This window comes from Rhodamnia argentea, chromosome 8 (genome assembly GCF_020921035.1).
Source record: "Rhodamnia argentea isolate NSW1041297 chromosome 8, ASM2092103v1, whole genome shotgun sequence".
NCBI lineage: Eukaryota > Viridiplantae > Streptophyta > Magnoliopsida > Myrtales > Myrtaceae > Rhodamnia > Rhodamnia argentea.
This window is the reverse complement of record NC_063157.1, coordinates 21,377,238-21,391,034: the sequence shown is the minus strand read 5'-3', so window position 1 is coordinate 21,391,034 and position 13,797 is coordinate 21,377,238. Positions and strand designations below refer to the sequence as shown.

Genomic DNA, 13,797 nt, shown 5'->3' with positions numbered 1-13,797 from the left:
CTCAAGAAGAAGATTCATCCAAAGACCAAAGGTGTTAGAGAATGCCGTTAAAGTTAGTATTAGATGTTACAGATATCATTTGATTTTTTTTCAGTATCATCGAGTAAGAAACTCAAGTTTTTAGCAACTAAAGAGACGAACAAAAAGGCTGAAAAAACTCAAGTTTTATTCAGCACCTTTCACTCATGATGTGAATATGAGATACAACAGTAGCTATAACACCTCGCTGGATTTCCCTAGCTGTACATGTACATGAGCTTATTCCATTCTTGCGACAAGACTGTATGTTGAGTCCGACTTTCCGCCGCTCAATGGCATTCTTTCTCGTACACTTCACTGGCGTATTTCCAGTTAATTACTTTCCATATGTTCTTCAGATAATCGGGCTTCACATTCTTGTACTGCAACGAAGAGAGTAAAACAGAGAAGCAGAGAAATAAGACTCTGAGTGATTACGACATGAGATTCTCTGCTTCAAGCTAACCCACAAGATTGGGCACTCAACTCCTAGTTATGCAAAGCAGTACCACTCACAAAGTGCAACCATCTACCATGCCCGCCTTACAGCGGATTCACACACCCGCCTTACAGCGGATTCACACACCCGCCGTACCGATTCATCATCTCTGACTTCAGATAGGAACATGTAACTCACACGAGTTTAGTCATGCATTTGTTTACCTAAACAACTATAAGATAATTAACATGGCATCGAAGACGGTATTACAAAACTCCGAGCAACATATCCCGTCTGGTCAAAATGTCTTAGGCACCGCAATTATGTTGTGCAGAGTAAGCAGTAACCACGAGGCCAAATATCATAGAGTTACCTGCAGATAGTATGCATGCTCCCATACATCTATACCAATTAAAGGAACTAGATTGGCTCCTTTGGTTACCAGTGGATCCTGAAAAGAAGTTAAATTACCATGAAAACCAGCCACTAATCCCGTTACACATCTCTAAGAGCTTTCAATGAAATAATACTCGAGTGCACAAATTTGCCAAAAGAACTTGAGCGCCTGGATCAGGACATCAGGACACAATATACATTATACAGTCATGTTCATGCCATTGCAACCTTTGACCTCCAATGCCTCGACAAATTTAGATTCAAAAACTGCAGACATCCTACCAAAAACCACACTGGATTTTTAAATAGCTAAAGCCCCAACAACCACTGATGAGAACTATTGCGGATTCCTTCTCAAATGACGCTAGCACGCCCTATTTTCGGATACCATACTTTGACTAAGAAACATAAAAGAACAGTAAGGAGTGCTGGCAAGATTTATTTGCTTTCCATGAATAAATTACAACAGCAGCTGTAGACAATATCCTGAGCAGATGTCAAAATCTGACCTGATTTGCAGTTGTTTCCACCACGAGTTTCTTGAAATCCTTATCCAGACCAAGCCACTGCATGAGACAAATGTGCATAGCATCCTTGAATATGAGCTAAACCAATAGACCACCGTCATGCTAACACCTATTGACAAGTATCATGTACAAACTATGTAACTGAAAGCCATACCACCCATCCGGAGCCCTGTAAGGCAGCACCTTCTGCATTCATTCTCTGTACAAGTGCTTCCATAGAGCCCAAATCTGTGTCAATGGCCCAACCTAGTGAACCTTTTGGTGGCTCCCCACCTCCTTCCTGCAAGGGATAAACATTAGCTCCAAAAAATACTAATTTTAGAGAACGAATTTGTTCCAAGATATCCACTTACACGAATAGGACTAAGATTTTTCCAGAAAATTGAGTGGTTGATGTGACCTGCAAATTATCACGTTGAAGTTAAAAACAACTCCGAACTATATAATACATGGTCGAATATAAACTAAACAGGTTATCACAGTCACTTTTTAGTGGTTGAATACAGAAGTTAAGGGTCAGGCCTGGATGACAACAGGAAATCTTAATATGCACAGAAGAACATCTAGAAGTCAGTAGTATCCCAGCTATGGTTTGCAGAAAAAGGTTGCGTAATGCGGGTCCAGTTTGTGATATTTTCACTCTGTGGACATAAAAAAAATTACAGAACACTCAGCTCCCTCTCGCACGCACAGATCCTTATGTTCTCCTCAGTATCCAATACCGAAATAGTAACAACAGCCTTTGCCCAAATTATTATTTTGTACAATCTACTAAAACAACTCATCTCCAACTAGACAACTCTGTACAGTTCAGTTATGTCTATATTGTTCATCCTACTTCACGTCACACAATTGTCACTAGCAGGCTCAACTAGCTTACGGCTCCATAATATCTACGATGTGTACTCTAAAGAAACTATAATGTTTCCAAAAGATACTACAAAATTCAACACTTTGATGTGAAAATGGGAACACCATGGGAAGCTATGCCCCGTCTACTCAGACTCGGAGACTCTTACAATACTTTCTTCTCCACCCTAACTCAATCGAGCCGTATCGCTCAGTTCATCGTTTTGTTCTTTCCGGCCAAAGTCAGTTCAATGGTGTAGTGACCATAATTTCCATAGATTGTTCAGGTATCCAACTTCCAGAAGCAGTCCGCGCCGACAATCAATCTCCTCTAACTTCACAAGATAATAAAGAGAGCCAAATGAACTCTCTCTCTCTCTCTCTCTCTCTCTCTCTCTCTCTCTCTCTCTCTCGTCCATTTCACCAGCTCCCAGCCCCATCGATCAACAAAGCTACCAACAGTAAGTGTAACCGAGCAGAACCAACACAAACTGGGGAAAAAAAAACGAAGAACATCGACGAAGAGAATCGTCACCTCCGCCGTTGAACTTGATGGCGCTCTGCAACTTCACGACCGCCAGAGCATCGCCCTTGGCCATGGCGTCCTCCAGCTGCTCCAGGGCCTTGTTGTAGTTCGTCACGTAGGTCTGGTGGTGCTTCTGGTGGTGCAGCTGCATAATCTCGGCGCTGATGGCCGGCTCCAGAGCGCCGTAGTCGTAGGGAAGATCGGGAAGCGAGAAGGTCACGAGGCCGCGAGAGGCGGCGAGTCTAGCCTCGGCCCGGAGGCCCGAGCCGAGCGCGGCCAGGGTTTTCCTGGATACGATCGTACGGAGAGCCATCGGAGAGGTCGGGATCGATCGAGTTCGCGGGCGAAGAGTGAGGGAAGGAGAGAGAGAAGGCGGAGGGAGTGCGAGGTGCGAAGGGAAAGGTTGGGTGCAGTAAATAAGGGAGGTGGAGGGGGTATTCCCATGGCGGATTCTGATTCCAGGTGCGGTACTCGGGAAACGAAACCGCCTGCTTCCACTCCTTAGCAATGATGACAACTGTCGGGAGGCTTCCTATAACATGTTGACACAAAACTATTGTTTTAAAAGTGAATAATCACTTCGGCCAAAACAAAGAAAATGACGCAAATAACCCTTCCATTTTAACCCAATATCTGAATGTTTCTAGTTTATTTAATATTATCTATAAAGTTCAGCGCAATTTTATAACGCGATTCTTGAATTCTTACTTTTCATACATGTTTAAATTAGTCGATAAACTCTACAAAAATTCTAATGCTAATCTTTCATTAAACAAAGTTAAGGAACGATAATAGTTTAAGGATTAGGTTTAACATGTATTAAAAGTTTATGGATCCTATTGAATAAATTGAAAGTTTATGGACGACATTACACATTGGGTTAAAGTTCACAAGCCACGTTGATTAAATAAAAATTTTAGCAAACACATTGCACGTCGAGCCAAATTTCATAGGCTAATTATGTGGCTTTTCCCTTTTAAATAACTCGAATTTAAAATTTTTTTTTTTGTTAACATTGCCATAGTTTATTTGTTTATTTGTTGGTGAATCCCATGCCCCACCTTACATTGAATTAGATATGTTTACCTTGACTTGTTTGTGCTCGAGAATGGATAAGAAGAGTCAATTAAATAATACAAAAGATTTTGACATGGATTGGCACGGCTTACTCGTACATAGCTACCCCTTCACACGAAAATAGATGTGTGCCTATGTTTTGTTTCTTATAAAAGTATTAAACGATAGAAGTAATGTAATCATCCATATAATTATGAGACTGTTACACGTAATTTAGCATGCCCATATTAACATAATCGAAATAGTTATTCCGGGTTGAATTAAATTTTAGAAGTCACAAAAGTTAAGGAAAATTAAAAATTAACCTCCATTTGATTCGCGAAATTCATTCTAAGAAAATATTTTTCCCAGTTTTCGGCATTTGATCCCTTAGCAAAATAAATTAACGAAAAGCCTATGTTTAAATTTAGAAAAATTGATTTGCTGTTAAATTAAAAAAATTCATTTTTCAATATATGACTATATATTGATCCTTAAGCCAGAAACTTGGCACGAAAATCCTAAACTCAATAGCTACTGGCCTGTCTATTTGTTTTGTTTATTTCTCAATATTGATTAAGGCCGCTTTTAGCTCGCAATCAAGAAAGAAGGGGAAAGCCACTGTTGATGAAAGCACACTTGTCCTGTCCAACGAAAGTCGGCCACGTGTCCAAAATCAACCCTCGGTGTGCTGTGTACAGTGCAATCTCGCATGCTAATCTCTATCCCGTCGCGACCACCTAACGACCCGGTGACGAAACCGCTCGCTCCGTAATCTGTCGCCTGAAGAATTCACTTCACTCCAATCGAATCGCGTCTCCGTCGCTCTCTCGTTTCCCCGATCGGGGTGTTTTTGGCTCTCACCGGAGCGGGAGATCGAGCGCGCGTGTTTCAGCTCCCCGATCTCGAGCGGTCCTCTTCATGCCTGCGTTTTCCCGAGGTTCGTTCATTCACCTCTTTTGGTTGGTTTTTGACCTTTTGTGCTGAATTTTTTTTCGGGTCGGTTTGGTGTGGCGGAGCTCTGGTTGAGTCGGGGTGATGTTTGGATGCTAATCGTTGTGGTTTCCGACTTTCCGCTGATTTTTGGGGGCGCTGTGGATGTGGCAGAGTGTTGATTGATGGAGAATTCGGCGGATGTTTGCGACCGAGAAGAAGCGTCGGCGGCGTCGTCGTCATCGTTGACTCCGGCTGGCTCAGATTACCGATTGTTCGGTCGGCAATCCACCATCCACCAATGTATGGGCGGTGGAATAGGTATGGCAATTGTTCACCCTAGATGTTCATCGAGCTTCTTGCTTCTGTATGCTTGTTTCCTACTTCGAATTGCTCTTCACAGTCGTCAAGGAAAGGCTATGGTAAATTAGTGGTGCGACTAGGGAAAGTAGTTTCTATTTGGATATGTTGCTGCTATCTACCAGTTACAGTACGCGCCATTCTCGTTGTTCGAAAGTTTCTGCCCTTGAATATGATCATATTGTCTTGCTCATTTGGTTAATTGTTTGATACGTTTGGGTGAAGCATTCTTCACCCGGAAGGAACTTGATGCTTATCCATTATTTGGGTTTATTGCCTTTACCTGTTCCATCTCGATGGCTCTTCTTCCAAAAGTTCAGTCGAATGGCTTATTTTAAGCAGTTCTTTCTTCGTCTTCACTGTTTTTTTATTCTAAATTGAATAAGCCGGATGGTACGTGCGAATGGGGGCATGGTGAAGTCATGTAGCTGTTGGGTTTTGGAGATCTGTAAACTATATTTAGCTGTACCTTTGTTTATTTAAGATTTCCATTCCTAGATCTAGAACCCGTTTCTTTCTTTGATTACTGGATTCATGTTTGAATTCCATCTTCTGTTAGACAGCTCTCAGTGGATTGGTCATAAATGCTTGTGACTCCTTCCTGAGAATGTTTAATCTGTCTTGAAGCAATTCTTTTCCCTGTTTGATCAGTGATTTATTGTCAAAAAGAAGTGTATAGTTGTGGCAAATTTAGATACATTACCATAACTTTATTGAACCTGGTAAAGCATTAAATTTTTTTTTTCTGCATGCTCATTTTTCATGTTGCAGTTTTACTGAAAACTTAAATTCTTCTTCTCCCTCAGCTGCTGACGTTCTATTGTGGAGGCGGCGGCATCTTTCTTTTGGTATCATTATTGTTGCGACAGTTGCTTGGGTTATCTTTGAAAGATCAGGATTGTCTTTCCTGTCAATTTGTTCAGATGTCTTGCTGCTACTAATCATATCACTGTTCATTCATGCCAACTATGCTGTTTTCCGGAATAGGTATGAACATCAGACTCTTATTTTACGGTTTCGGTGTAACCATTATTGTTAATTACTTTTTTTTTTTTACCGAGCAGACCACTGCCAGAATTATCTGAGCTAGTTTTCTCAGAGGAGATGGTTACCAATGCTGCTGCTTCTTTTCGCGTCAAAATCAATAGCCTACTGCTTATGGCTCACGATATAACTCTTGGAAAAGATTTTAGACTATTTTTCCAGGTATACTGAGCTGATGTATGTGAACTTATGGATGCTTGGGGGGATCAAAGAAATAACTAATTAGTCCTTCTACTGTGGGCATTATTATTCTTTCCCCGCACAAACAGAATTGAAAAATTCGCATGGTAATAATTAGAGTGGACGACACACTCATGGTAATAATTAGAGTGCACGACATTAGTCGTATTATTTGTGAATGTATTGAGCAATATAACAGAGAAGTAGAGGTTGTAAATACATACCGCAAGTAGGCGACAGCGTTGCTAATAGTTATGGTTTTGATCAAGTAATGACGGGTGAATTAGTAGAATTTGAAGAGGGCACAATAGGGACTACTCTAGAATCAAATAATGTTGGTATTGTATCAATGAATGACTGTTTGAAGATACAAAAGGGAAGTTCTGTATAAGCAACATGAAGAATTACTTAGATATTGGTGAGTGAGGCTTAAGTGGATCACGTTATAAATGCCTTGGCCAAACCTATTGACGGTCGAGATGAAGGGAACCTTATGCTTGTTTTTAATGAGGCATCAATTGTAGCAAAACTAATGCATTTAAAGCGAATTGGACAAATAGGATAAGCAAGTTGCTACAAACTAATCGAATTTCTGTAGAAGTTCTTGTACAGTTAGTTTTCTTTTCCTTACATTTTATGTTGCCACTGGGTTGTCAGGTCTCATGGGTCAATCCCGACCATTATACATTCTTTTCTCTGCTGCATCGTGTTCCTATCCACTTGTAGTCCTCTCACTGATCTTTAGTTTAATTGGCAGGTGGTTGTCTGTCTGTGGCTTATATCAGCAATTGGTAGCTCCTTCTCATTCTTCACACTCGCTTATATAGGTATGCATTTCTCTTTGAGAATTTTTTTGTACAGGTGTGCATATCTCTCTGATTGTGCAGGATATGAGCAGTCATAGTCTGTCATGTGCTGATTCCATTTTGGCTTTGGTTCTCGTTTGTTTGACAGATTTTGATCAAATTTGTGATTTCCCGAATTCCTATGGAACTGTACTTTTGGAACTGTCTCGTGATTACTTCCTTGGACACATGACCTCTGTATGACTTACATAATCTGATTTTTTATTTATCAACAGATTGGCTTATTTCTGGTGTTTCGCTTAAATTGGTGATAGGTACTATAATATCCATCACAGTTCCTGCACTGTACAGCAGGTTTGAGAAACATGTGGATAGGTTTTGTGGAATGCTCCATAGAAACTTTTCGAGGCATTACAAAGTAGTAGATGAGAGTTTTATCAGCAAGCTCCCAAGAAGTTTATCCAAGGACAAAAATATGTGAAGCTGAAGTTGAGTCGAAACATCTGCCAAGACATCCATGCCAAGAGCTTACTTCGCAATTTAGGTGCTGTTTTGCGGATTGAGGCTTCCATCATTTCAATGAGGAGCAAAATGTCACATCAATGTCGTTTGCCATGAAGAAGCCTTTGGCTGTTCCCTGGTACTTGACTCCAACCTCATTTTTTCCTTGCCCTATCAGAATGCAATCGGATAGCGGCAGAAGCAGTGTCAGCCGCTTGTCTGAACATAGAGATACCATTCATCAACTTCGCAAGTGACACCAATTGTTTGTACTTGTTGGTTTCATCATTCCAATATGTTTCCATGTAGTCCTCTTGCTCCTTGGTGAATGTATGTTTCCAGACAGAGTCCTGTATTGTAGGTGGTAAATGCTCCCTTATGACCACGAGTAACATGCTTCGATGGGTGAATTCCAAAGGCCTTTATTTATGTTAGGAGTGATATCGCAAGGTCAAATGATCGAAATTCCACGGCGTGAAATCTTTGCTGGTTTCTCATCGATGGCAGAGATGGGTCAGAAAACTTTGTTGGATATAACGAAACTGGATAATTAAGCACAACCGGTGTACTATATAAGTAATCAAGGGACAGTAAAATGAGATCGGGGGGCTGATGCGGGAGGAGTAACTATGTGAGAGGAACATGATCAGTCCTGGCTCTCAAGTTGTTCTATTCTTCTGTATAAGAGAACAAGGAAAGCTCACCCAACGGTCCCCAACATTGATGTCTTTTTCGCCTCTTCGTAGACCGACTCAAAGAGAGTTCCAGAAAAGAAAAGGGTGCTTCTAGGTTTCCTTTCTCAAGCATAATCTCTTCAACTCCAAGCAGTGATACATTTATTGAGCAAACACTGGTTAAGTAAACACACTTTCAATGATGAGCTCCTTAGCTGGGGGCAGAATGTAGGAAAAAAAAGCGGTCTCTATGTAGGTTGCCCACTGCGTATGCGATTCTTTTCATTACCAAATAGGAAAACAACATTATCAGAGATGGAAAGATATCGAATAGGCTTAATGTCGGTTCTTTCACATGATAGAGAAAAATTCAACTGACATAGAACATACCACAATCTATCTCATCCATATTATGCAAAGGCCACAGCATAACAATCTGGAATAGTCAAAGCAGTGACCAAGCGGCCAGCCAAGTCTCAGAAAATGTTTCGTTCACAAGTTCACCCTTATCATCAGCTCAATCATTCGTATTATGATGAAATCGGCATTCTGCATTTGTCTCGATAGGTAACTGAGAGACGACAGCACCACAGCTGGTGAGTATCTACTGCTGAAGCAATTCCTTTGCCTTGCTCACCCAAACATTGTAAATATCATCTGAAAAGAGAACAAAATGTACCTGCAAAAAGAAACGGTCAGTCTCTTCCATGATAATTCATGTTCAGGAGCTTACTGACTAATGCAAGGATAAGTACTATTGCATGAAGCACTCAAACTAGAACGATTGCATTGACTCGATCTTAGACAAAAGGCCGACAAAAACGAATAGACTGCCCCATTCTATACAATGACTATTCAAAATGCCGGTTGAGTACTTTTTCAAAGTGCAACTGACGATATCTCAGAGGGGTCTAGTAAAGAGGCACCGCCGAGTGCTACTTTGCATTTTGAAATCGGTAAGATATGGTAAGGACCTCCATTCAACTAGGAAGTTGATGGGCAGAGTAATACATCAACACCTACCTCTTTCAAGCCATCGGAGGACTCTTTAATAGTAGAGATAGCTATTGTGGCAGCCTCGTCATATGGATATCTGGAAAAATAAGATCAGGAGTAGTGATAGCTTAGAAAACACAAGCAATTGGTCAGGTAATTTCCTGTCTCTCACTCATTCACACTCATGCATGGAGACACACACATACATAAGAGACACACATACGCGACGAAGAAACTAATTGCGCTGCACTACAAGTATTCCTCTTTTTTGGCCATAAAGTCTCATACATGTTCTAGATTTCTAACACATGAAAAACATAGCTAAAAATTTGAAACAAAGTTAAGCACCTAAAGAAGATTAATCAATATATTTTCACCTGATGACCACATAGCTGCAAGCATTGTGAACTTAAGAAGTTGAAGTTAATAATAATTGCCAACTTACCCAAAAACTCCACAGGATATAGCAGGAAATGCAACGTACTGAAGCTCCTTTTCTTTGGCCACCATCAAGCTGTTCCTGTAGTAATAAGTGCAAAATGATTAGTACTCTCTGAGAAATGGGGAAAAGAACTGAATGAATAGAATTCCCTGCAAGATACCTGTAAGCATTTCTCAGGGATGCTTGACTATTGCTACCACCATCATAGATTGGGCCAACCGCGTGGATCACATGGGATGCTGGCACCCTAAAGCCTCTGTTTGAAAAGTGTGGGATAATCAGATGGTGAGTAGATATAGTATGACAGACCTCATTGATTTGACATTAATGATCGACGAGCGATGATACTGTCCTGGTCGAACCCTAGTATGCAGATTATGCAGAAAAAGCTTACGGAGTAATTCTTGCTTCTCCCGTCGGGCAGCGGATCCCTGGAAGTACTTCGGGGACCTTATAACAAGCTTCTAGGAGTTCTGGTCCAGCAGCTCTATGTATGGCTAATCGGAAAAAAAGGAATTAAAGAACAGGAAATCATATAGTTCAATGTAAAACTAATGACACACAAGTTAGCCTAGTTAAAGAGAGAGAACCTCCATCTGCACCACCACCTCCAAGCATTCTCTCATTTGCTGGATTAACCTGCAGAAAACATCCCCCTTCAACATCCATGCACTCCTCAACATAATTTCCAAGACACCCATCATTGTATAACGTCATGGACACATTCGAGCCATTGTGCTCATATCATCTTTTTTTTTTTTTTTTTGACTTCACAATGAAGTTTTAGACACAGTCCAGGCAGGACAGACTTTCCCCCAGACTCAAGTCAACACGAAGCATCATGAAATCAACTTATGCAACTCAGAAACAAAATCTTTTCCGTGGCATGTTCCTAAAACCAATAGAATGGGTTGATCATCATGAAAACTTGAAACAAGGGACTTGCCGCTAATTGAAGGCTTAAAATCCTTCGAAGCCTAGGTTCTGTATTAAGTCCAAAAGATTCAACACTTTAATCAAGCCGAATACGTTTCATACAGTCCATGAGAAGCTAATCTCTAGAAGTCCAACTACAAACTCAAGAATCACCCAAACGATGAAACCAGAACGAATGACAATCACCCGCATGGTTTAACCAGAAAAAAGAGAAACAGAGAAATCAAACCGATAGAGAGAATACTGACAATGGCATCGGAAGAGCCATCGACGGACCACTCGGTGATGTCCCCTTTCTGGATGACAAGAGCGGCGGCCGGTGACAGAGAGAAACTGATTAACTTCTGAGCTTCCGCATCGGCTCCTTGACTTGACATCCTCGCGAACTTGGCTCTAGTTGCAGTGAAGTGAGACAAATTCAGGGTTTGAAGAAAGATGGGTTTTTGATGACGGTGGAGTCTGATCGCATTTGAGCAGAGAGAGGAGCATACAGGCATTCTTGCGGTGGTGGGTCCGAGAAATGGGAGAAAATATTCAGTGGTTGTCTAGGACCAACTACCAACTCAAGTCACGGGCTGTTTGACCGAAAAAAACAAAACTCACAGGCTGATGTGGCACAGGTTTTTTGGTGAAACCCAATCACAACTTGACACATGTGGATGATCTAAAAAAAAAGCTTAATATCCAAAAAAAAAAAAAATTCCAACTTTAGCATTTGTGACAATTATATCTAAAACTTTTTTATCCGATAAAAAATCCACAACTTTTATTTTTGTTCAAATTCTACCTATTTAATATCCAAAAAACTTTTAATTTTAGCATATGTTCCAATTATATCCAAATCTTTTTATCTCTTAAAAAACCCTCAAATTTTACTTTTATCTCAATTCTACCACCGTCGTTTTTCCATCCATAATCATCATTAGTTAATTCTACACGACTCGAGTTTTCTCGCCGAACTTACCAATGAATCTTCGAAATTTAGAAACAATAAGTTTTATGAACGACGAGATTTTAGGTTGTTAGTCCAAATATCTCCATGTCTAGCCGTTTTTTGGGCCGCCGAATGTCGGAAAGAATACGAAACGTGCCGTCTTGAGTGACTTTATATCTCATCGTAATATGTAGGGGAAGCAAACTACAAAAGAGAAGTTCATAAATTTTTTCATGTTAATTTTACTGAGGTGTAATTCATTAACAACAAGGAAATGTCATATAAGATTAACTAATGATGATTATAGACGGAAAGCTAACGATGGTAGAATTAATACAAAAATAATAGTTGGAGGTTTTTTTTAGACAAAAAAAGAGTTCTGGATGTAATTGGGATTTATGGTAAAGTTGAGATTTTTTTTTTTGCCGATACAATTGGGATAAAAATAAAAATTTGGGGTAAAATTAGGATAAATATAAAAGTCGGAGGTTTTTTATTAGATAAAAAAAAATTTGAGTAGAATTGTCACATATGCGAAGGGTGAATTTTTTTTTGGGTCTTGGGCCTCTAAAAAAATAAAAATCTAGCTAGAATTTTTCTGGTCTTCCCCATTTCCTCCGTCGCTAGCACCAAAGAGCACCGGCGAGTGACCCCATCTCCTCCTTTCACAGCCACCGACGACCACCCGCGAGCTCTCCTCCATCCTCAGCCACGCGTTCAAGCCCCCGCCCGCTATCTCATTGTGCTCGTCACACTCGTCCAGATTTCCAGATCTATGGAGAGTAAAGCAACCTCTCATGTGCATCACTCGCGGCCAAGGTTCGACGGAGGGGTTGAGGTGACACCGATGACGGAACTTTGGCCGCGAGCACCCAAATTTCCAAGACTCTGGAGCCTTGGACGGGAGTGATGAAAGAGAGATGCAGATCGACGACGAATCCTTGGCTGCAATGACCCAGATTTCCAGATCTCGATTGGAGCCCCAGACGACATCGCTTTAGAATCCTTCTCACTGTCCCACAACCTCCATCTCGTATCGCTGCATCAATCGACTTAAACAGCAGAGGGAAGATGAACCCAGATTTCCCCCGTTAGCCTCCAGGCATCAATCCACTTTTTTTTCATGGCCGGCTCGTGATGTCTGCTTGGAGATTTGTTCCTTTTGCTCTGTCGAGTGAGAATCCCCTCCCACTAGATGTATGGGCTCACTCCATGCCTTGCCCGTGTTCTTGCTTCATGTGCTCACGGCTCTAGATCTAGCAACGGACGAGCCGCCGTGCGCGCATGTTGCCCGAGAGCCGACTGCCACGACGACAGAGGGAGTGGCTCGGCCATGGCCATCGGGCTGAAAATCTGAAGTCCATGGCCACCGGCGGTGTGCGGGGAACGAAGCAGGAGAGAGAGAAAATAATAGAATGAAAATTTTAATTCACGTCCACGTCATCGACACGTGGCAATAATAATTGCTTGTCACCCAAAAATCTGTGCCACATCAGCCTGTGAGGTGAGGTGGTACTAGAAAGCCACTGAATATTTTCTCCTCATTAGAGTGACTAAGAAAAGTTCCGACGCTTTTGTGCAACAAAAGATCGTCCTTTCGCGACTCAACTTTGAGGGTTTTTCTTAGATGTTCTAGCTACGTGTCAAGGTAAACATCGTGAATTATTTGCAAAGATTTTCTTTGATCGCTAAGCTAGATCAAATACGTAAACCGATTTCACCAAGATCTATACGCATTTTGCATCATTGTCTCGACCCATTTAATAACACGAAAATACATCAAATAACTTCCGACACGATTTGTTGATTTTGGCTTTCAATCTCTTTTCTATTTCCAAAATTTTATTCTCGTACAGCTCTTTGTTCATTGTCTGTAAGTCACATAAATATCGACATGTCATAAAGAAAGTCTAACGAGCATACACGAATTGCACGAGATACTGGGCTTGGGTTACCAGGGAGCTTCCGTTTCCACCAGAACTTGGTTTGGATCTCTAAAGGGTGGCGAAGATCTTGGCCCAATGGGCTTCCAGTTATCTCACTAGGCTTGAGGGGAATAGAGCCCGATTTCTTCCGGGGGATTCCGAAGGTGTAACATAGAGTTCCAAACTATTATTCAATAGACTCTGTGCCATCTAATCGAAGGTCAACATTTTCTAATCCGTCTTAAGTCCATCAAT

The 13,797-nt window shown here is 41.1% G+C and overlaps 3 protein-coding genes across 4 annotated transcripts; 1 reads left to right on the top strand and 2 right to left on the bottom strand.

Annotated features, from left to right (window-relative positions):
* Positions 1-123: 123 nt before the first annotated feature.
* Positions 124-3,218, bottom strand: LOC115748202 (superoxide dismutase [Mn], mitochondrial-like). The gene is made up of 6 exons (XM_030684651.2): positions 2,765-3,218; positions 1,734-1,780; positions 1,535-1,660; positions 1,363-1,419; positions 831-908; positions 124-401 (listed from the first exon to the last, which is right to left on the bottom strand). Exons 1-6 carry the CDS (start codon positions 3,066-3,068, stop codon positions 309-311), a joined length of 705 nt encoding a protein of 234 aa, XP_030540511.1. The 5' UTR covers positions 3,069-3,218; the 3' UTR covers positions 124-308.
* Positions 3,219-4,461: 1,243 nt separating this feature from the next.
* LOC115748118 (reticulon-like protein B16) lies at positions 4,462-7,987 on the top strand. Of its 2 annotated transcripts, none has more exons than XM_048284455.1 (6): positions 4,462-4,751; positions 4,919-5,065; positions 5,911-6,091; positions 6,169-6,310; positions 7,086-7,155; positions 7,410-7,987. In XM_048284455.1, the coding sequence occupies exons 2-6, from the start codon at positions 4,930-4,932 to the stop codon at positions 7,613-7,615; spliced, it is 735 nt and encodes a 244-aa protein (XP_048140412.1). In that variant the 5' UTR covers positions 4,462-4,751; positions 4,919-4,929; the 3' UTR covers positions 7,616-7,987. The 2 variants fall into 2 exon arrangements, with proteins under 2 accessions (XP_048140412.1, XP_030540386.1); XM_030684526.2 differs by having other exon boundaries at positions 4,473-4,751; positions 7,449-7,987.
* A 633-nt stretch (positions 7,988-8,620) lies between these two features.
* Positions 8,621-11,205, bottom strand: LOC115748117 (macro domain-containing protein VPA0103). Its single transcript, XM_030684524.2, has 7 exons — positions 10,932-11,205; positions 10,338-10,386; positions 10,142-10,244; positions 9,908-10,003; positions 9,751-9,825; positions 9,333-9,402; positions 8,621-8,988 (listed from the first exon to the last, which is right to left on the bottom strand). The coding sequence occupies exons 1-7, from the start codon at positions 11,178-11,180 to the stop codon at positions 8,914-8,916; spliced, it is 717 nt and encodes a 238-aa protein (XP_030540384.1). The 5' UTR covers positions 11,181-11,205; the 3' UTR covers positions 8,621-8,913.
* Positions 11,206-13,797: the final 2,592 nt, after the last annotated feature.